Consider the following 23,573-nt stretch of genomic DNA (forward strand, 5'->3'; position numbering starts at 1 on the left):
TTTGAATCGCTGTAGATTTTGTGTCTTCTCCTTGTGTATGTCCCAGCTTTCTTTAGGTCCTGCAAAAGCACGTCGTTTGTGTGAATTGGTGTCACATGGTATGTACAGTATGCCTCATGCCCAGTACTGCCCAGTACAGGCTCCAAGCTCTCCTGCGATCCCAAATTGGATAAACACTTATTGAAAATGGATGAATTACATCTTTAATGGACATTTCATATGCATGTCAACATATTACCATAGTTGATTTATATTTGCCTGGTAGCACTGCAGGAGTATTTGTCTAATATATTTTCCATAAAAGTGGAACAAAAGCATATGCGATTTGCATTATTTTTTTCTGTTCATGCAGTGCATATTAATTGAATAAGATGCCAGACTTCGTAATACATTGTCTTGAGGGGAAAAGTAGATGCGAATGTGTGCAAATAAATGGTAGCAGGGACACAGCACGGGAACCGGTCAACAATGGGGCAGATTCCTTGTTTACACATAACTTCCATAATTGTTTGTTGTAACAAGGTGCTCAGAGAAAATTGAGGATGGAACAGAGGGTTACAGTGTGCTCTGTCCCCGTTGCTAAGCAGCAACTCTTTGCTCAGTAATGCATGCCGTATGCTACGGGCCTGGTGACTCTGCAGCACTTTCTCATACCTTTAGTGCAGTGTTTCCCAATCCGGGCCTCAGGGACCTGCAGACAGTCCACATTTTTGCTCCCTCCCAGCTTCCGGTGGTAGCAAAAATGTGGACTGTCTGGCAGGGAGCAGGGAAGGAGCAAAAATGTCGACTTTCTGGGGGTCCCTGTGTATATTAGAAATACTTCTTTAGCGAAACACTAGAGAGCAACACTAATAAGTCTAGAAGCAATTGATTAAACAATGTACTTAGGCTGAATTGGCCTATTTATAATGGAATGAGGTTTGAAAGAAAATCCAAAATTAAATGATGCCATAGATTTTTGGAGTCCTTTATTATGTTTTTTTGTTTTTCAAAGAACTGTGCACCATATCATATTCTTTTCTGAATGTTGTAACACTTTGTAATTGAAGTATAGGCAGTTTCTATTTTTTTGGACTGCAAAAGGACAACAAAACATCTTAGAAACTGGCACAGGAGCAGAAAAAATGGTACAAAATAGTGCAAAGTTAGCTTTGGTGCATTTCTGCTGATGTGGCGTCATGTCAGAGCTCTGGACGATCTGATCTGCTCACTCCATTACACACTCAATGTCTGGCAAACCTGATCTCCACCGCTGGCTCAGACGCCTCTTGTCTCTCACTCATAAAACACCTTTTTCTATCCGTAAAACAAATAATAACATGGGACAGCCAATCAAAACACCTCATGAATATGTCAGAAACGTTTAGTGCTGTGGAACCAGGCTGAAAGTTTTCTTTGGGCTTTGTAAGAGTCGAATAACAAACTGAAGGTATTTGCTCAGAGTAAGATGTGCTCCAGTGATTATGTTCAGGAACTCTGATATAATAGCATCAAGGTTGCAAAGTTAATTGCCCTGGTTTGTTTTTGATACTAGATGCAGTATTCATTTTCTCAGACATCTCCATTGTCAGTAATACCTCAACTACATCATGTAAAGTCAGTCTTGGCCATGACCTCGAACCTGTCATTTCTACTATCTTTGCATTTCATGGACGTCACAGAAGTCAAATAACAGCTCAGAGAGTGTGTAGACCGGCCAAACAAGTTCTTTGCAACATCAGAAAACTGCATGTAAATAAAGATTCTTGTATTTCCAGATGGTCCGCAGAAGCCTTGTGAATGAAGCTGAACTGAACCCAGATGCAGACGTAGATATCTGTTTCCATTTAGGTTGTACATATTGTCCTCAAAACACATGATTTGATCCCACTTAAATAGGAGAAATGCAAGGCGGTGGGATTCCCAGTCACTATGGCCTCCATATTTATTGATTAAATAGAGATGCATTCACAAAGCAAAACAAAGAGAGCTAGCTTTTCTAGTCAGATCTAAGAGGCTTTCATATCACTCTTTGGGGAATGATACTGAAACAGCATTTGGGATACATTCAGAAATGGCTGGCCAGTGCAGTGTCTCCAAGGCGAAGCTTGTTCTAAATTACATTGACAGTAACCTAATGGAAAAGGCATTCTCTGCACTGAAAACCAAGAGGAAGAGAAAGATTCGCAAAAGCACGTGCTTAATTATGTCAGTCAAGAGCTTGACGATCATGACGCACTATCAGCAAGTGGATGTCCATTGTCTCGGGAGATCTACACTCTCAAACTATTTTCCAGAAACCATGGATATCTTCCAGTTTCAAGTCAAATCAAGTCAAGTCAAGTGGGACTTTATTGAAACACCAACCATATTCAGTATACTGCATACGGTGATGCAAGATAGCATTCCCCAGTTCTATATTCTGTACATGAACTGCACAGATAGGCAGGACAAATGCAAGAAAGAAAAAAAACATCTGCAACATTGACACACAATCTATAAATTAAGTACCATTAGTAAAGAACGATGAAATGTTTAGAATGTTCATTTCCTTTTTAATTATTTTGCAATTGTTAAGACGAGAAACATTAGAGAAAGTGGTACCATTTATATGCATTTGCGTTAAAGCGTGTTTTTGGCCACAACAGTGGTGTTTCAGTGTTTAGTAGGGATAGTTTGTTTTGTGAGGAACTAGTGCCCTTACTGCGTAATTGTTTTGCCCCCTGCCCCCTCAGGTACCCGTTTCCCACGGTGTTCAGCAGCTGCAGTAAGAAAGATCTGGCAGCCAGCCTGGAAAAGGGAATGGGCATGTGTCTGTTCAACATGCCCGAGGTCAAGGTTCTCTACGGGGGGCAGAAGTGCGGCAACGGCTACGTGGAGGAGGGCGAGGAGTGCGACTGCGGCGAGCTGGAGGTAGAGCGCAACTACGGCCGCGGGCAGACAGCCGGCCCCCCCACATTCGCCCCCCCCCAGATCATGCCCTCCTAACACTTCCCATAACAGCGTGTTCGCACATGGATCGTAACCGCCGTCTAGAATCGTGTCGAATTAAAACAAACTCTTTCTTAATTAACATGACTGGGGCCGAGGGTTTCCATCGGTCCAGCTGTCAAAAACACGCGCAAGCTAACAGCAGAGGGAACGCAGCCCCACATCTGTACTGCAGGTACCAGGGCAACACCAGCCCTACAGCAGCCTTCCAATAGAAGGCAGAGACCAGAATCCGCTTGGAGAAAAAAAAACTAAAACAAGAAAAAAAGCAACAAAAGTAAAAAAATAAAGTGTGGATGTGTTTGTGCCAACAGAGACAGCAACATGCCTTTCTGGTCCATTTGCTTTTTTAAAAATAAATCTGTCTGTGTTACTGTGATCAATGCCTATATATTTTCCTTCTTTTTTACAGTCTTCTGTAAAATGCCCAAGGAGGCATTGATTTCTGCTGCACTACTTAAGCTGTTCTTCATTTTCCAACATTTGGGAGTTTTCTTTCCATTGTTTGTTGTTTGTTTGGGTGTCGATGCTGCTGAAACAGCAGAATCTGTGCGTATCTGAGTCTGTGCTTTTAAAAATATATATGTTTTACCCAGAACAACTTTTCCAAATTCGAATAAGTCTGACTCACGTGCAAAATTCTGATTATGCAGAATGCGGTCATAAACAATTGAAAGTGATTTGTTTCGTCAAAAAAGTATAGCACTATTTCATTTGCTTTGAAAAGGCATAAATAAATTGTTATAATTTCCATGATATAATGAGTTCTTAGAAGTGACATTCAAAATGTTGTGTTACTTATTATATGGAAATTATCTGGGAAAAAAAGAAAACAACAAATCAGGAATTGCAAATTAAACACAGAAAACCCTTGGCCTGAATATACAACGTTGCATGGTAACCCTTAGAGGCCTTAAAAGGTTCTGTCCAAAACTTTTCCTGGGATAACATACTTTTTTCAAAGATAACTAAAAGCAGTCAAAACCGCAGTGAGTGTTTAAATAGCTGGTAATACAGTACTGAGGATATCTGCAGCTCTGATTGGCTGTCTGGCAGATGCCCCCTGCTACTCCAGTGAGTACGCCAGCGAATGAGGAAGAGTGGGACAGGTGGTCACCTTCAGCCAGAATGAAAGTGACCCCCTTCCTATACAAAGGCAGGATAAGATCTCTCGGAGGAACAGGATCCAACTCAAATAAGCATGTAAGATTGAAATCTTTGCTCATACTCCTTTCATGGGAGTGCAGTGTACAGTGACACTCCAGATCCTAACGGGATGGAACGGAGCCTTCAGTGTCTCCAATGTCCAAGCCAAGCGCTTCCATGATGGTACCAGGCTTGTCACCAGTGATATCCTAGGGCCTTTACCAACCTTTTCCCATGTTAGAAAAACATCCCTGGACATTTTTTTGCCATAATCTATATAAAGTTGGCAAGTCCGGCCTCACTAGCATTGACCAACACTGGTCAAAACATCCTCAAGAAAAGAAGGTAGTGAGTTTGTGTTGGCTTGAGAGTTAGTATATATACCCCGATTAAGATGACAGTCATGTCAGGGTATGATTGGATGAATCCTTGCAGTAAACTGCCATGTTCGGGATGGTGGGCCAATCAGTTTTCTTCGTTAACATTACAGCTGTAGCACTCAAAAGCAGTGACCTTCATGTGTGGCTTCTGTCTTAGGAGTGCATGAACCCCTGTTGCAATGCCACGACCTGCACGCTGAAGGGCGACGCTGTCTGTGCACATGGACAGTGCTGTGAGGATTGCAAGGTAACACTTTATCATTAATACTCGCTCACTAGTACTGCCAGAATCATAATTTACTGAACGGCAGGGAAATTGCATTCCAGAGCATTGCAAAATGCTAAAGAAATTCATGTATCATAATAATGGTGCACTTATTATGTTTGAATTATCTTTGATGCTGTAAAACTTCAATTTTATGTCTGTCAGAGTTTAGCCAATTCAAAAGCCCTCCTAACGGCACACCCATATTTGCAGTTTAACAGATATAGCCTTGCATTTGTTGACTCAACCACCAGCATACCACGTTTGGCAGAACCTTGTGAAATAATTTAACCAAGTTAATTAAGTGAGCTGGTGGTGAAATTTAACAAATACACGAAATGGCCGGGGTGTCCCCTTGGGAACAGAAGCGTGTTCAAGCCATGCGAGGAGAGTTCAGTAACTTTGTGGAGAACAGAAGAAATTCTTGTTACTTTTTATTGTGTTACCGTTCATTTCCATATAGTCTAAGACTTATTCACAGTATATTTGCATATATTCTGTATTACTGTCCCTAATGATTTTTAATGTATCACAACACGTCCATGTAAAGCGCTTTGGGACGACTCTGTTGGGAAAGGCGCTATATAAAAATAAATTGAATCGAACTGAATATGTGCACAAATGCATGCACACACATACACACATATTCATATTATAGATATAGATATATATATAACATATAATATGCCTGACCCGTCTTCCCCTGCCTCGGCAGCTGAAGCCAGCAGGAACATCGTGCAGGGAGTCCAGCAACGCCTGCGACCTGCCTGAGTTCTGCACGGGCGCTGGTCCGCACTGCCCCGCCAACGTGTACCTGCACGACGGCCACTCCTGCTATGACCTGGACGGCTTCTGCTACAACGGGGTCTGCCAGACCCACGAGCAGCAGTGCATCACGCTGTGGGGCCCGGGTGAGCGGCTGTTAGCGTTAGCAGTGCATCACGCTGTGGGGCCCGGGTGAGCGGCTGTTAGCGTTAGCAGTGCATCACGCTGTGGGGCCCGGGTGAGCGGCTGTTAGCGTTAGCAGTGCAGCGGCATGCACGGTACTTAAGGACCCTTAGATGTGAGACTAGCTCTGGTTTCAGGAAGGCCCGGCTGAGCACAGTAGCTAACGTGAACATACAGTTTACAATGTTTAAAGTGGAGAACTGCTACAATTAATGTGATAATATTTATATGATACCACAATTGGTAATGCTTTACATTAACTGCACCCTCATAATGCCTTTATAATGCATTAGTAGAACATTCATAAGCAACATGCAAGTATATCTTAACATGCTAATATACCTTAACAGTTTTAATATACATTAATAAACATTATACAGTTATAATGCTTGCTATTATTAAGCTGCTAAGGTATGTTAGGATGTTAAGGTATACTTCCATGCTGCTTATGAATGGTCTATGAAAGCATTATGAATGCATTATGAAGGTTCACTGAATGTTCTATCAAGGCATTATAATGGCATTATATAGGTGCAGTTAATGTAAAGTATAACCGTACAATTTATGTGATAACTAGTGTAGGTTATTGGTGGGCATGGAGACCTAGAACACAGAATGTGTCTTTTATGTGAGTATGCATACCAGGGTCAGATTAATGCATAGGCCATCTTAGGCTATAACCTAGGAGTTCATCAAACAGCAGGGCCCTGCCCCACCTCAGGAAAAATTGAACAGTTCATTAAATCACCTGGCTGTCCATAAGTCATCCTAGGGCCCCTAGGCAAGCTAATCTACCTTTGGTGCACAAACTGATGCAGGCAGTCCTTCCTTGGGCTTTGACCTTCCTCTGCTCTCCACCGCAGGAGCAAAGCCAGCACCCGGCATTTGCTTTGAGAGAGTTAACTCTGCCGGGGATCCGTATGGGAACTGTGGAAAAGATGGCAAGGGGTCGTTCGCCAAATGTGACGCGCGGTAAGCTGAGCATGATGATTCACATTGTAGTACCGTGATTCTGTGACTCTCCGCGGAGTCCTTAAATTCATACCTCTTGAGCACCAATAGAATAGCCACATACAAGTGCCGTGTGCCCTGTGATTGGAGATCGAGGGCTGCATGCCCTGTGATTGGAGAACGAGGGCTGTATCCCCTGTGATTGGAGAACGAGGGCTGTATCCCCTGTGATTGGAGAACGAGGGCTGCATCCCCTGTGATTGGACACCATTAATTAAATCATTCAATATTTGCCTTAGATCTCAAATTATTACTTCTATAAAATACGGTCTTATGAAAATTCACTGGACTTTAGTTGGAGAAAATAAGGTATCTTTGTGCCTTATCATTTTTTTTTATCACAATGGTAACAGAAATGACAGAAATTGTTTTACTTGTGTTTCCGAGGATTCAGATTTCTCCTAAAGCAGCACATACAGCTGTTGCTCAAAGGAGCCTGCAAACACTGCTCCTTACTTCAAACACTGCTCTTTACTGCAAACACTGCTCCTTACTGCAAACACTGCTCCTTACTGCAAATCCTGTGAAGGTGATTAAGACATTCTTACTTTATTTATTTTTTGCAGAGATGCTAAGTGTGGAAAAATCCAGTGCCAGGGAGGAGCCAAAAGGCCTGTCATCGGCACAAATGCGGTCTCCATCGAAACCAACATCCCCCTGCAGGAGGGCGGGCGCATACTGTGCCGAGGGACACATGTCTACCTAGGGGACGACATGCCTGATCCAGGTCTCGTCCTTACAGGAACCAAATGTGGCAATGCCATGGTGAGAGAAGCCATAATGACTTCAGTATGTCTCTAACAACAGCATAAAAGGGAGTTTAAAAAAAAAAGCCTTGCATATTTTGCAGACGCTTTTATGCAAAGTGACATACACTCCGGAAAGCAGGGTTAGCGAGTCCCAGGAGCAACTGGGGTTAAGGACCTTGCTCAAGGGTCCAACGATGACATCACTCTGCCAACTGCAGGATTTGAACCGGCGACCTTCGGATAACAAGCACTAAACCATCGAGCCACAGCGACTCTTTTGTGTTCCGTTGGCAAATTTAAAATCGGATAAATACAGAGAAACATTAAATATTACCACTAATTGTTGGTTTTGCAGTCCTTTTTGAGTCAATAGAAGGCTGTGCTGTATGTTTGCATATGGCTGAGAAGGGGAAAATCCTAACATAATCCATTGTCTTACTTTTCTTGCCCAAGCATTCTGAAGTGGTGGAGTCATTTAAAAAGTGAAATATTTGCAGGGATAAGGCCAGCTTGCTTTCCTCTTCTGAGCCCTGTGTTAGCCTGTTATGCATGTGTCAACATCTTTTTTTCATCAAGGGGCTGAGGGTTTGGTCATAGGGATTTGCAGATCAGGCCAAGTTCCTCACGTATAGGGCGCTCCCGGGTCAGTCAGTTTAGGTGAACCATGAAGTCAAGCCGCATCTTTACTGAAACCTGAGGCCCACAGTGGGGGGAATCAGATGGGCAACCAACAGAGGAAATTTTTCAAAATCGACAGGGGATCCTCAGCTGTCCGTTGCCTGTGTCTCTTCTGGGACTCTTTGTTTGCCAGGGGTGAGAGCTTCACTGACCCCCTCCCAGTTGGCACCTGGCTCTCCTACACAAAGCCGGGGGGGGGGGGGTTTGTGGTTAAAAGGAGCAGGGCTCTGACAGTAGCTTGGTTGCTGTTGGTGTTTTCTGTTTTGGTATGAAGTATAACAGACAGACAAATCATGCATGAAATCCGATACGACTATAAGCAGCTCACTGCAGAACAACACATTTCATAGGACAAGGATATTTAGTCGCAGTTTCCGCAGCTGACATTATGCTTCATCCCATAGATGTGTCTGAACCGGCGATGCCAGAACATTAGTGTGTTTGGGGTGCATGAGTGCTCAAGGAACTGCAACAGCCGTGGGGTAAGTCTGCCTGTAATGTCTCAGGTGGATGGGGACATTGTTGGAGTAGATTGCCTTTTCTACACTCCATTAGTCTGAGACAGTACACTATATTTTACTTCCACTCCTAATACTTCACTGCCTCCCAGCCTCATCTGGTACCTCCATCCCTTACATCCATACCTCACTGTTTCAGCGTTAAAGGTTACATTGATCAAGCCCAAACACCTCCACTCATCTCGGCTAACCTTAAGATGGCGTTCGTTTTCTTGCCGGAGCGGGGAATCGAAGACTTTTAGATTTCTCCTCAAATGGATAAGTCAGCTCGATGTGAGAATTATAGCCTGGCTGGAAAATGGCACTGCGGGACCAGTTTATTTTGGATGTTATTCTCGTTCAGCATTTTGAGTAAGGATTTTGAATGTAAACATTTTGACTTTATTGTGTTAGTTGTTTGTAAGGAACAGAAACACCTTGAGCGCACAGGAATAATTCACCCATCCATCTTTTAATTGCGTATTGAGTACAGTGTTGTGGAACAGAGGAATCATCTGTGTACGATTCCCAAGGAATTGTGCAAGACTGGGTCTAAGCGCTCATTTGTGGTTCAAAGCAGAGTTGGATGAGTCCAGATGATTTCAACCTCTACAGTACTGTACAAACTGCATGTTAACAAGAGGCTTTCCCAGAACGGTCTGAAATCTGCTGCTCTAGATCAGATCAAGATGGTTCCTGCCAGAGGAACCCTCAGCTGGATCTTATTACCTCACTGGGGTGTCCTACTGGGCCTCGCAGAACAAAATCATTTAAGGATAAGGACGTCCAAAAAAAACAGAGTGAAACCTTGGCGCAGGAAAATCAGTAGATCTTCATGGTGTTTCCCTTCCCGTACTCCAGTACATTAGTTTCGGAGAAATGACACTTACCCTTTGTAGAAAGGTGGTGCTCTTAGGTAATATTTAGTATACAAACGTATTTGCACATTTCATTTGGGAAAACAAAAACAAACATTTTTACAGGAACATTTCTGAGGATTTCACATTATGCATTATTATACTAGGCTAGACTTGGCCAAATAAAACACAACTGCATCTAATAAGGTGATGGAACAAAAGTTATAGAACTGTACATTACTGCACCTATATCTACAGAAGACACATGGATTCATGAGGATTTTCCAGTGGCTTGCAGTGGCCTTTAAAGGGAGCAGGTGGTCAAGTGGATAACAACATGTAACTGTGGTCAGAAGGTTTAAGGTTGAGACCTAGAGTTGCTTACCTTAAACAACTACATCCATCCATCCATCCATCCATCTTTTAAGTACTTATCCTGGTCAGGGTCGTGGGGATAAATAGCTGCAATAAATAGGAAACCTTGCAGAATCCTGGTGTTTGACAGGTATGCAACAACAAGAAGAACTGCCACTGTGAGATGAACTGGGAGCCGCCCTTCTGTGACAGACCGGGTTTTGGGGGAAGCGTGGACAGCGGCCCCATGAGGCTGACAGGTATTTTCCACAGGGGTCGGACCTGTTTTACTTGGGTGGAGAAGCTACAAGCAATGTAGAAGGACTTTGACATGACCTACTCTGCCATGACCACCACAATCATTCATACAGCTCCGGAAAAAAATAACAGACCACAGCCAACGTTTCAGTTTCACTGATTTCTCAGTTTATGGGTGTGTGTCTGTGTAAAATATATATATTTTTGAAAACTGCAGCCTGGCTCTTCCCTGCTTCTCATTAATGAAGGGCTTCTTCCTTGCTTTATACATCTTCAGTCCTGCTTTTAGGAGCCTGATACGAACTGTCCTAGCAGTGCACTTCACACCTGCACTTAATGTTTCCCATTCCTTTTGAAGGTCATTTGATGTCATCCTCCGATTTATGAGACACTGTTGGATAAGTTGATGCTCATCTCCGGCATCAGAATGTCGCTCCCTCCATTTACCTGGCTGGTTCATTATTGTTCCCAGTGTCTCCTGCTTCACCTTATTCTTGTGTACTGCTTTCTTAGAAACTTTGAGCCTGGAAGCCACCTGCCTCGCACTGTAGCAGAATCAGGATTAAACCAGGATTTAAAAATTCAGATCTTTAAAAAGTGGTCTCTTAATTTTTCTCAGAGCTATGTGTCTGCTAGGACGTCAGTTGTCGCGTTTAAATTTTCCACTTTCTCATGTGTCCGTTTACAGCTGATGCCGAAGGGGTGACAGTGGCTGTCGTGATGACAGTACTGAGCCTCGTGGCTCTTGGGCTCATTGCGTGCCTCAAACGGAAAACTCTCCTCAGGCTGCTACTGACTAACAAGAAGACAGCCATCGAAAAGTTAAGGTACCACTCCTCCAAACATCATTTTCAAGCCAAATAGTTAACTAGTTTAACGAGGTACTACCTTAGGTGGGGTGTGGGACTATGTGCCCATGACCAGATGGTCAGTGACTGAAATTTGGCTGGCAAAGTGATATCACTGTTGGGCCCTTGAGCAAAGCCTTTAACGTCAATTACTCGAGGGGCACCTTATCACCCTGCTCTCTGATCCTCACTTTTACATCGCCGTGGACAAAAGCATCTGCTAAATAAATCATTTTTTAAAAGTTATACTTCATGGGAAAGAAAGTCTAAATCATTTTTCTGTCTGTGACTGTGGTTTTATGTCATATTTTGCAATAAGAGCTACAAATCCTATTAGCAAAACAATGCAGTTTGAGTTCAATCTCTGTAAGATGGCAAACCTTAAGACACTTGAAAACAAACATTTCAATAAATATAAATGTAGATGTATATTATCTTTGTTATCTATTGCACATTCGTCCCTTTCAACCACATCGCCCATTTGCACATCTTTACAACCCAATCAGTCCTATAACCATATTTTGTCTTATGTCATTTGTATGTTCTATTTAGCCTATATCTATAGCAATATTTAATCTCAGTGTATAATTCAGGCATCATACAGTTGAGAGAACAATTAAGATACAGGTACTTCAAGTTAGAGTTACCTGCAACTATAACTAAATTTATATACGCGCACACAAACACACACTCACGCACACATGTACATGCACACACACGTTCGTATGTGTGTGGTACAGTATATATTGATTGATACATGTATTGCTTAATAGTATTTCTCTGTATCTACAGGTCTGTGGGCACAAACCGACCCCCCAATCCAAATCACTCGCATTCCACATGCAGGTCCTCTCCTCCTCAACCCCCCCCAGCTAAGCTGCCAAGCGCCAGTATATATAAGGTGGGTCTCATTTCCCTTTGCTGTGCTCTTCCGTTCCATCATACTGAAATTACAGACTTTAAAATGAACACCCAACACAAAACATATTGAACTTCCTTCACGCATCTATAACAACCGTTTTTTAAAAAAAAAAAAAAAAAAAAAATTATAAATAAATAAATAGATACAGTCCCCCGCAGAGGGGGGGTGGAGGAGGGAATAAAAAAAAAAAAAAAAAAACAACCGGTTTCAGTTTCAGTTCCTCCAATCAGTGGCTTTATTAATCCAGAATCAATCCGAGGGCAATTCACAGGTTATGCTGGGACCAGAACCAATCACAAGGGTTAGGTTTAGGGTTAGGGTTAGGGTTACATAATGCTTTATTACACACCACTGGGCCCTGTGCAAGACTTCTAACGCTCATCATTTCAGGGGTTCTGGGTACTGGTTGACACTGTATCTTGGCCTCAGAGCTTGATCTCACCTGTAGATATGTCTGTGTGTCTCATACAGAGTATGATGGGGTATGTGCCCCCAGAGTATGATGGGGTATGCGATACCCAATTACCACACAGGGATGAACAAAGTATCACGATGCTATTCTATTGCATATCTGCTCACACAGTCACACCCAAATTTATATTCTGCAGTTCTGAACAAGATGGCTTTGTGATGCTGAGAAAATCCCAGTTCGTGAACGAAAACAAACAAACTTCACACGCCAGAGCTAGAAACCTATTCAACTCTGCAGCTGTGAGGCAAAGAACACTGCCCGTCAAACCTATTTAAGTTGTCAAAAATAAAAGACAAACTCCCAATCCAATTGGATGCAGTGCGTTTTCCCAGTGAGGGCCCGGAGCAGACACTAACTGCCAAGTAACGGCAAAACCCTATTGCTTTCCGCAATTACTGTCAAAGCCAGACAACTGCTATCCGGGTAATTGATTTATGTGTCATCGCTCTCTGAAGGAATATTAATAACCAGGGTGATGTGACAGAAGTGCGTCCGAGCTCTAATTGAGGCGTGGTGCCGTTTAAATGAGATTTAAACTAGGGGGCCTGATCATTATACTGGGCACATGACATGGATGCATGCCATAGCGTCTAGGAGAGGATGGGGGATTTATTGGTTGAAGAATTGGTAGAAAAATGGAATAGGTTTGATTTGCACTGATATGCATGCGGAGATGGCAAGCGTGACTAGCCTGTGAGGATTTTGTGGCCCCACCCCACCCCCAATCCTGAGAACCCGGAGTTCATTGTCATGCAGGGGGTTTAAATGAAGTCCTCAGCATCTTCTAGCAGATATCCGTCTCAGTTCCAATATTACTGAACTCACCTGTGGATGACTCTGGCCTAAATTGCCCAGTCTTCATGGGATCAGTCTTCACATTTTTGGGTTTTGGAAAAACAGGCAGGCCTGGACGCTGTGATGGGAAGGTTGTCAGTTCGAATCCCATTGATTTTACTGTTGGGCCCCATGAGCAAGGCTCTTAAACCCAAGTTGCTCCAGGAACTGTCTGGCCCTGGAACTGTCTGCTTTTTCAAAAAAAATTAATAAATAAATATGTCGTTTTGCATAGCAGCATCTGCTAAATAAACTAAATGTACCACTAAGAAAATACTTCTCTGACTTGATTTAATAAAACACACTAAGCTGTGTAAATAAATAAAGGGTATACTCTAAAACCATGTGAGTTGTTTTATGTTATGATTTGATATTGGGATGTTATGCGATACATTTGATACTAGTGGGAAACTGGGTGCTGCTATTCATTCCCACAGCTGACTCACCTGTGTTCCCAGTCTCAGCTTTCGGGGCAGAACTTGCACACCCCCAACTTGCGCAGGCTACCCCAGTGCCAGCCAATCCACATCAGCGGCCCCTTGTCCCTGGGCACCGGACGCACGCAGCCCCCCACCCCTCAAAAGGCCCCCGCTCGCCATGCTGATCCCCCACCGAGGGGTGCAGCGTTCCACAGCCTCCCACGCCAGCCCCTCTTCAGGGACAACTGGGTAAGTCAGAATGAAAAAAAAACAAAAAACAAACCCCCCCGCACACTAACACAGCATGTTTAATCGCACACAAACGCGGTGGCTTCGCTAAGCCGTATTCCAAAGATTCATGGGGGACGGTTGAGTCCCGGAGTGTAAAAAACACTCATGCATGTTATTTTCCTTATGCTCAATATTTATCATTTCATGTCACAAAACAGCACAGCGTGTTTTGAATGGCATAAGTTTAACTAACGAGAAAAATACTCAATGTGGTATTTGTGTTGCTTATTGTGAAACATCAATCAATCATTGCTTGGCAACAGGAGGTACATCCTTTAGTTTCAGCCATTTTTTTAACTGGGGACTTTAATATTTATTTGAATACTTTTGCCTTCGACGGTTTGTTGAGGGAGGTAGTGGGGGGGGGGTGGTGATGCTACCAAAGACCTCTGCTCTGGTGTTGGCTAATAAAGTCCGATGATGTGCAACAACAGAAACAACCACAAAGATTACAGATATCAGAGATCAGATTAATTGAGCTGCAGTGAGGCTGTGACTCGCTGTGCAGTTTCTCCATTGGAAGCAGGGAGTAAATGGACCACTGCTGTAGAAATGGAAATCCTGACCATCTACATCTTTACCTCCTGCTGGCTCCATCCAAATGCTCAGTGATTCAGGTTATGGCTTAATCAGGTTTGGAAAGAACCAGCCTAGTGAGAAATGTATCGTGTAGGACTTGCAGACCTCATGGCCTGGCATCAAATCCTCCTGCCAGCATTTTAGACACCTGGGTGATGTCGTAGACGCTTCCTTTCACCATTGCAGCACAAAAAGGATGGATTCCACATTTTACAATTGCATATGTGGGCCAGTTTTGACTGAACGGATCTGTGGGCCATTTCTAAGCTACATTTAACCCTTCTCAAGCGTCCGTATCGACTGAAGCGTATCGGCTAATTTTATTGGTTGTCCACATCAGAAGCAGAAATTTCACATCATACACATTGTACTTTCTTGTATATGCATCATGGCCAACAAGTACAAGTCGGTGAGCAAGTCTTGCTTGATTCTGGAATGTTCTTTCCGGGCTCCCAGCTCACAAAACAAATAGTCAATCAGGGACAAACACACGATAATTCAGTCGATCGGCCATCAGTGACGTCTGCTGTAGCTGCAAATATGGTGGAAAAGAACGACTCGTCACATTTGGAAGCAGACTGCTCCTCACTGATAGGGACCAGTGAAATTAAGCAGTCAGTCCAATAAAAGACTGCAGATAAAAGACCATTTCATAGTAAATGCTTGAGGGAATATTCATAGTTAGAATATGATGATGAGAAAAACTTTATGACTTGCAAGCTTTACATAAAACATCACAAAAGTAATGCATTGACTAGTAAAGAGTGTAGAAATTGAAAGACAAGCGCTGACTGTAGAGACCGTAAACAGGCTATGGTCACTGAATCCTTGACTGGGTCCTTAGTGCAACCTGTGGCAATAGTAATGAATTTAAAAGAGGCAGTAGGTTTATGAGTATTGAGTATCTTCTGGATAGTAGAAGAGGATCTAGCAATAACTAAATTTGAAAGCCTTGTCCCCCTGTTGAACCAGTTGAACTGTCCTGGTATCTCATCTCTGAATGTGGGCGAGACTGTAACGTCCTCTTCTGGCAAAGTAGCAGAGGAATTTAAAAAAACTGCATGTTGCCTGGAAGAAGGTTGAAAATAAAGTCACTCAGTCCAGTCCCAGTCTCCAGTTGTCTGTCTGTTGTGTGATGAGACTACAGATATATTCATTACCAAGAAACTGATTGTGTATTGTAGAGTTACAGAGGAGAAGCAGAGGAAAATATTACAATGCAGGAAGTAAACCCTTGCTTCAAGGTCTGTATAGATGATGAGTTATGTTGAAGAGTTTAATGTTCACTCTTTATATGAGTATCCATAATAGCAACAACAACAGCAATAATAATTAATAATAAGTATTATTTTTATAAATTTGACAGTGATACAATAAACAGCCGTTGGACATAAGAAAGGTAGCAGACTCGCGTGTCTCTAAGAGAAACATAAAATGTATGTGATAGCCCCCCGGTTCTGTAGCCCCCCGGTTCTGTAGCCCCCCTTTTTTGAAAATGGCCACGTTTTTCATGTCTAATGGGCCATTTGGTCCCATGTTTTGAAATCCTTGGCAGATCACCGAGATACTGATTGAACTGGTGCATTTGGCAAAGACCGGAAAACTAGCAAATACATTGCAGGGTGCAAAACCTCCATCCATATCCCCTCATGCAGCACAGGGTGGCAGGGATCCTGGATTTTATTCCATATGGCACAAGGCAGGAGATACACTGGATGGGATCCAGTCCATCAAAGGTAATAAACACTGTGGACAATTTAGAGATACCAGTTCACCTAAAACCAGAATACACAGAGCAAACTAACAAGAGAACATCCATAGACACTCACACACACAGTCTAGGCAGGAATCGAACCTGCAGCCACAAAGGTGTGAGGGCACAGTTTTACCCACTGAGCCACCGCACCACAGAACATCCCAGCCTCGTTAGGTCTTTATGAACGGCTCTTCTAGTCAAAATCTTTAAAAAAACCTTTGGGATACAGCAGGCATGTTTATACTATTGGTGCAAGTGTAAAGCATTGAACATGGCATTTTTCAAGCCATTGTGAGTGAACCAACAATTCTGCAGATTTGTTAGGTCCCCACAAAGAATTATCCTTCTCAGTCCGTTTGTTTTGTGTTCTTTCCTAAATATGAGCATTTGCAATCTTTAAAGGTACCCAAATTAGCTGCACTACGCCAACTGCTCCCACAGGAATGATTTGGAATCCGCACAGCACAAAGCAGTTGACACTAGCATGAGGAACGCAAACGTATAATGAAGGCCCACATTCCTTTGCTGTGTCTACCATCTTACATAGGCAATGTTCTGATAATGTACAGTGTAAAGACCTTTGCTCCATCAGGCCAGGAAAAAGATTGTGCACCCATGACAAAATCTTTCCATAGTCGAATAATGAGATCAACTCACAAGGGGAAGGTTTATTCTGCTCAGGCGATTAAGGCGATTTAAGCTAAATCAGCTGCTCGCAATCACTGGCGTGGTAAATGCTTAGAGACAAGGTCTCTCAATGCAGCAGTCCCACTTACAAATAACGCGTTTCTCAGGGAATGGCAAAAATGCCTGGGCAAAGTCTTAGAATACAGTGAGGCCATTAATAAGGGCAAAAATCAGGGATTGGGAGTTTGGATGTTTGGCATTCGACTGCGTTTGCTGCAACGGAAATATTTCGTTTTCTCATTTTGCAACGCAGAACAGCTGCAGAAGGTAGCAGACATTTGTCATTACATCATACTCCCCAGACAGATCACTGACACATGATATCTCTTCATCAGATGCCCAGTGGAAACAACTGCCACGCAGGAGAGGTGGCAAGTCCTGGCTGTAATGAATGAATGAAATGGCATATTAGTGCCCTCTAGTGGTAACTGTGTCACAGTACAATTCAAGCAGTGGACGAAGCATGTTTACAGCAAGTATCAGTGAGCAGAATTCTCCAATTACCTGTCGTTATCAGGAAAGTGAGAAACCCAGGCCTCCACAGAAGCCCCTCCCTGCAGACCCCCTAGGGAGGACCCCTCGCCTTGGACGTGGCACTTCACCCATAGGTGGCCGCGTCTCTTTGCCCGTCCCTGTCCCCAGTGTCCCCAGACCTGTGCCTCCTGTCCCACAGCCTGTCAGGTAAGTGGACACCCTAAAGCAATGTTTTCCAGTCCAGTCCTTGGGGACCCACAGCGGGTCCACGTTTTTTGCTCCCTCTCAGCTCCCTGTCAGACAGCCCACATTTTTGCACCAGCTGGGAAGGAGCAAAAACATGGACTGTTTGTGGGTCCCCAAGGACTGGATTGGGAAACGCTGCCCTGTAGTGAAATTACATTTACCGGCACATCTTTTTTCCCCACATATTTACCTTATAAATAAACTTGTACTACAACAAAATCTCTATAACTGCATGATCAAAGATGACTCATTTCCTGCTCAAACCCCAGCAAACTGTGTTTAATATTTGCCTGGGGCAGGATGGCAACCAGAACCACATGGGACAGGGCTGGGAATGGTGGTGCACTAAACTGGAGATAGAAAATACAACTGGGCTAACAGAAATGGTGAGGAGGAACAGCCTAAAAAATTATTCAAAAGATCAACAGGGAAACCGAACAAGAAAACAAAACGCATTTTAGGTGGTGGAGGGGATCAGGCCGGGTGTAGAGTCTCTGGGGCAGCTTCACAGAATGGAAAATAAGGCGAAAGTGAAGAGAATGATTGCAGCTGCCGCCGGATTTCACCCCTGCTTCGTTTCGCAGTGTGAGAAAAGCAAAGACCAGCAAAACTCGTGAATCATTTACACTGTTATGACAGCCTGGATATTTATCTCTTTATATGGTACCTCAAGCAATAAAATGAAGAGGAAGCTGGCTGATTATGAGGGACAAATCACACAACAGTTCCAACGAATTACTGTTTATCAAAGAAATTAATATTAACATCACATTCACGCTGCTTTAAACGGAAAAAAAATAAAACTGAAAAAGTAACTAAAAAGACCTGAATATGCAAACACAACAGATTCAGATCTTAAGCTGCCCAAAAGCTATATTGCTACACCAGACACACACTGGCAATTAGTCTAATCTAGGGCAGCCGGGTTTCACTGTATCAGCTGTGCTTTAGCAGTTTCCTCCTGCCAGTAAATCTGACATTACAATCGGAACAATAGCTGCTAATAGACTTACTTTAGTGACTGTAAATACTGTTGTTTGATCATGTCTGTTAATAAAACAGGATGTATCACGTTTAACCTTCAGGGGGTGTGCTGTGTAGATGCATTTTTCATGTAAATATTCCCATGTTAATGTAAAGTGTCTGCAATCGGTGAACGCAGATTTCAGTATCAGCGTCTATTTCCATAGTGTTTCAAATTGATTACATTACATGCCTTGGCAATCATTTCATTTCATTATAATAAAAAGATTTTCATTGTTCCAAAAAAGTGGCCCTGTGCAAAACAATATATATATAAAAAAATGATTTAGTGATATGTAATGCGTGAATATTTTTGTGGGAAATTGTAGTGAATCACAAGTGTAGATTCAATCTGTAGGACTTTATCTTTTGTTTGTAGGTCTGCGCCCAAACAAATTCCCAGGCCTCACATCACTGCAGACAGGAAGTAGAGGAGCAAAGCGCAGGATGCCAGTCTAAAGATGAAGACCCTCATTTGCACTATGGAACCCTTTGCACCCCTAGACTTGGGCGTCTCTGGTGTTTTGAAGATAAGGACTGAGCGTACACCTTGGTGCTCTGCCTCAGAAAGGTGCTGTGAGTCCTTGCTCAGGTGCTTGTAAATTATTTATATGCTGTATTTATTAGTGATGGCCAAATGAAGCTTCGTGAACCGTTTGTTGTATTTTCTGACCCCACTAGATGGTGCTCTCTGTTCAAAAATTGGGGCGAAAGCATGCCCCAAAGTAAACCAAGAGCACCATCTAGTGGAGTCAAAAAAAACAGCACATGGTTCATGAAACTTCATTTGGCCATCACTAGTATTTATTACCATATGGTGCACTGTGGTAGACACTTTGAACAATAGCATTTAAGGGTTTGTTTTTTGGTATTGGTTTTTGGTTTGGTTTGTGATTTTATTTTATTATTATCTTTTTTTTGCAAGAGAAACCCAGGACACTTCTCTTCTGCACCATAATGAGAATTTTCCACTTTTCTTGAATTCCGGAGTGGTTTTGAAGGCAGAGAAAACAATGTTCATTTTCTAACCTGTGAAGTGTTGAAGATTTAGGAGAATTTATGTGTATGGAAGTCATGTGGAAACTGGAATGTAAGCACATAAAAGGTATATAAAAGTTACGGAAGTATATCGAATTTAATCCACAGCACTCACATGAACTCATTTTAGATTTTTTTCTCCGTCTGCATTTCCTTGGATTGTGTGAGCCAAGGGAATTCTTCTTCAGTCACTTTCTGGTCCATAATGTAAACGTTGTACTTTTGCCTTCTCGAGCATGTGAGGTTCGCTTCAATTTATGCAGAATAAACAAAGGAAACAAAAGTATGACAGTTGGGAAGTCCCCCACTGTAATCCAACAGACAGTTTCCTAGAAAACAACAGAGCACTTACAAAGTTTACATCAGACTTTAAACAATAAAACAAATTTTCAGTCTGTGTACCTCCTAACCCGATTTATTGTAAACCCAGTGCTGATCAATATCCATGTTTGAGCTGGGAGGTAAAGGGATGTTTACATAGTAGAGTTCACACTGCCACCTGGTGTTCACAGGGTAGAGGAGAGAGGCAGCACAGGAGAGCTGAGTCAGCTTATTCAAATATATTTCACATCTCAGGCAACATGGATATCATCTTTAAGTTTATTGCAGAGGAACTATTATGACGGTTGAAATCCGTGTATAACAAGTGTCCAGCGTTACTCAACGAATGTAAAAAAAAAATTGTCAAACAAGCAAGAAAAAACCGGCAGACAAAATTCCAACCTCTAAACAAGAGCACAGGGAGTTCACTGAGCATCAAGCTACTCAGGAAGTATCACATGAACATATGATTATTTTTAGTGACTGAATATCCATTTACCATCATAGTGATTTACCTCATATACCAGGAACATTATACCCCAGACTCTCAGTCCATCCAAAGATAAGAAGAGCACTAAGGCCAGAGGGCCAGACCTTGAACTACAGGAGCAACTGCATTAGACAGGAATCCACTGTCCATCACAAGAAATGCACTCAAAGTGGTTACGTGCTACAGCTGAGAATTATTGGACGCATCTTAATTCATTCTAATTTAATTTGTCTTATGGTATAATTCATTTACATAATGGAATAATGTTTGCTGGGAAGGTCACACCATAGAGGAAAATACAACTGAGCAACTGAAATAATCAAGCACACAGTGAAAACATTGTATAAGATATATGAGGCTTACGAAAGGCTCTGATCATATCTGATCTGCTTTAATAACTATAATCCCAGGTCCCTGAACATAACTGGATTGATCTGAGTTGGGGACCTAACAAGGTATGCTTTCATGGGGCCCAAAATCTCTAGTGGCGCCCCCGTGTGGAGATGCATTTTCTCCTGCTATTAAAGACATCATTGAATCGGCCAAAGTGTTTGGATGTATCAGTCTCGTGATGGACTGGCATCCCCGTCTGGGCATAGCCCTGCTTTGCAACCTATGCCACCTGGGACAGGCTCCAGGACCCCCCCCACACCAACCCAAATAAGCGGTAGAAGGAGAAACAGTGACACTAACAAGGTAATGCACCTTAGGCACGGGGGGTGTCCCCACAAAGATTCAACTTGGCTTCATTCACCCCCCACCCCCAGTAGACAGGCCTTTGAATTTAAATGATTAAGTTGTGTGTCCCCCCGCCCAGTCTCAAACTCACTCCTACGCTATTGCACCTGCAGATACTACAGGAACATAACAGGAGCTCCAAAGGTGACTTTTTCGCAAAAAAAAATCTATAACACTTTACAGACTTTATCCTTTTAGCAAATACCATTAGCATTTTTTAAATTTATGCTGTACTGTTATGTTCTCTGTTTCACATCGTGTTGAGCTCAGTCTCTGTTTGTTTTGGGATTAAAGGCTAAGATAAGAAACTGTGAAAATGTATTTGTACATTCTGCTACCCTGAAACTTAATGTCATTTTCAGGTTGTATTTAATACTGATTACACAGAATGCAGTTAACCTGTGCCTGTCTAAAAGGGCATCCCAGTGAATGAATTTGGACTTGATGTAGTACAATTCTCTTTACTTTATAATAAATGAGCACCATATTTCATCTGCTAATCAAGTACGCATTTAGTAAAATGTATAATTAAAAAATGTCCTGTATGCCGCTTCATGGTGCTTCAAAATCCTACTGTATTATATACAGAATCGTACTTATTTATACTCATTTGCAGCTGTCTGAACTTGAAACAACCTGTGCTTTGTTTTATGATTGTCTTTGTGCACAAAGTTGTGTAGTGCAGTGTGCACGTTTAAAGGACTTTCCTTAGGCTTCCTGGTTGTGCATTTACCTAGATGTGCTCACAGTCATGTTATTGCATTTTTAATTAGTCTCAGATAGGGATCGGTTTGCTAGAATCAGCGCTGGACAAATTTTCCAGTTCCGTACCTTAGCAGAAGTCGTGACGTAAGACTAATATCAGCGGCTCTGAATATACTAAACAATGTAATGATGTGATATATTGCAAAATCAGATATTATGCATTGCATTTTTGTCTGTCGGACACAGTATATGTATTATTTGTAATTACAGGGAACAATTTAAAAATAGTAAACAGGTAATTCCCCCCCCCCCCCCCCAAAAAAAAATATGATTATGATCACCAGGTCACCAACCTTTTTGAAACTGAGAGCTACTTCTCGGGTACTGAGCCATACGAAGGGCTACCAGTTTGAAACGCCCTCCTAAACTTATCTAAACTTCATGTATAATAAACATGTTTTAAATGTTTTTTTTTTTTTTATATTGTCATTTTCAAATCTATATAAAATGCAAATGTGATTAAAGAAGAATAAAACAGGATAAAATTAAATTTTAGATGCTGGTCACTGGAGAGTTGTGCTATTTTTAGAACAGGTCCGCGGGCGACTCATGTGGTCCTTGGGGGCATCCTGGTGCCCACGGGCACCTTGTTGGTGACCCCTAATGTAGGCTATAACTGTCCCGGTTTATACACAAAGAAAATCAGAAAAAAAATATTGCTACTCTTAAATTGAACACCATCATTTTCTGTTATGAGGAAGATTTTAAGAATTGTTATATTGTTCCTATTTTTTTTGCCACCAAAACAGCGTAGTCTGTTCCAAAAGCGTTCAAACTACAGTACTTAGTGGGTGATGTTCGTGAATATAAGCCCCATCCATACAGTTCGTGTACTTACACTGTCCTCTAGTGGCGACAGATGCCCATCCCACTGATTTATTAAAGCAACGTTTAACTGAGGGTCATTTTTTTCTGGATTAGAGAAGTAATGGTTATCGCTGCATTTATTATGCTGTCTGTCGCTTTTCTTTATGTCGTTTCTTTCATTTAATCAAGTCAAATCGGGTTTTGTTTACTTACGTCTGTTTACTTAAAAATCATCAGATGTACAAAAAAGTCAAGAATGTACTTCTGTGTACATAGCCTATCCCTTTCCTGTGTTTATATTGCTAAATATCCTCATGTAAAATTGTGCCTAGTGAATGTACAGTTCTTTGTTCAGTAAACATTCAACAAAACCTGAAGTCAAATATGTGGCGAAACATGTATTTTCAGTGCATTATATATACAGCAGTTACAGGTCGCTTATCACACAACAAACAAACAAATACATAAAACAAAATAAAGTTGTTTTAAACGCAGCAGTTTGTCTGCTTTATGTCTATCGATTTGCTTCTGCAGTGGTTACCTGTACTAAGAACACTTAAAATAATGGTGTTTCACTGTATGGTTTGTATGCATTGTACATATTATACTTGTGCTCGTCTAAAACACGCGGTTTACTCATATTACGCTACTGTAGTATTACACCTGATTATGCCATCAGGCAGTGATATAACTGCAAACGCAGGCAGGTTCATCAGACGCAACCTGTAACTGTCTACCTGACGAAGTATG

General features: G+C 42.2%; 1 protein-coding gene across 2 annotated transcripts in view; it reads left to right on the forward strand.

Annotated features, from left to right (window-relative positions):
- adam12b (ADAM metallopeptidase domain 12b) overlaps nucleotides 1-23,317 on the forward strand; it is a 66,578-nt gene extending 43,261 nt beyond the window's left edge. The window contains exons 12-23 of one of the 2 annotated variants that reach the window (XM_023841785.2): nucleotides 2,715-2,892; nucleotides 4,654-4,743; nucleotides 5,477-5,672; nucleotides 6,573-6,681; nucleotides 7,287-7,485; nucleotides 8,552-8,629; nucleotides 10,007-10,115; nucleotides 10,802-10,940; nucleotides 11,754-11,862; nucleotides 13,627-13,857; nucleotides 17,439-17,602; nucleotides 19,044-23,317. In XM_023841785.2, coding sequence (XP_023697553.2) covers nucleotides 2,715-2,892; nucleotides 4,654-4,743; nucleotides 5,477-5,672; nucleotides 6,573-6,681; nucleotides 7,287-7,485; nucleotides 8,552-8,629; nucleotides 10,007-10,115; nucleotides 10,802-10,940; nucleotides 11,754-11,862; nucleotides 13,627-13,857; nucleotides 17,439-17,602; nucleotides 19,044-19,095 — 1,654 coding nt within the window. In that variant the 3' untranslated portion in view covers nucleotides 19,096-23,317. The remainder of the gene's footprint in view (nucleotides 1-2,714; nucleotides 2,893-4,653; nucleotides 4,744-5,476; nucleotides 5,673-6,572; nucleotides 6,682-7,286; nucleotides 7,486-8,551; nucleotides 8,630-10,006; nucleotides 10,116-10,801; nucleotides 10,941-11,753; nucleotides 11,863-13,626; nucleotides 13,858-17,438; nucleotides 17,603-19,043) is intronic. The other variant, XM_023841794.2, reaches the window with a different exon arrangement.
- Nucleotides 23,318-23,573: the final 256 nt, after the last annotated feature.

The sequence above is a fragment of the Paramormyrops kingsleyae genome, chromosome 3 (genome assembly GCF_048594095.1).
Source record: "Paramormyrops kingsleyae isolate MSU_618 chromosome 3, PKINGS_0.4, whole genome shotgun sequence".
In the NCBI taxonomy this organism is placed as follows: Eukaryota; Metazoa; Chordata; class Actinopteri; order Osteoglossiformes; family Mormyridae; genus Paramormyrops; species Paramormyrops kingsleyae.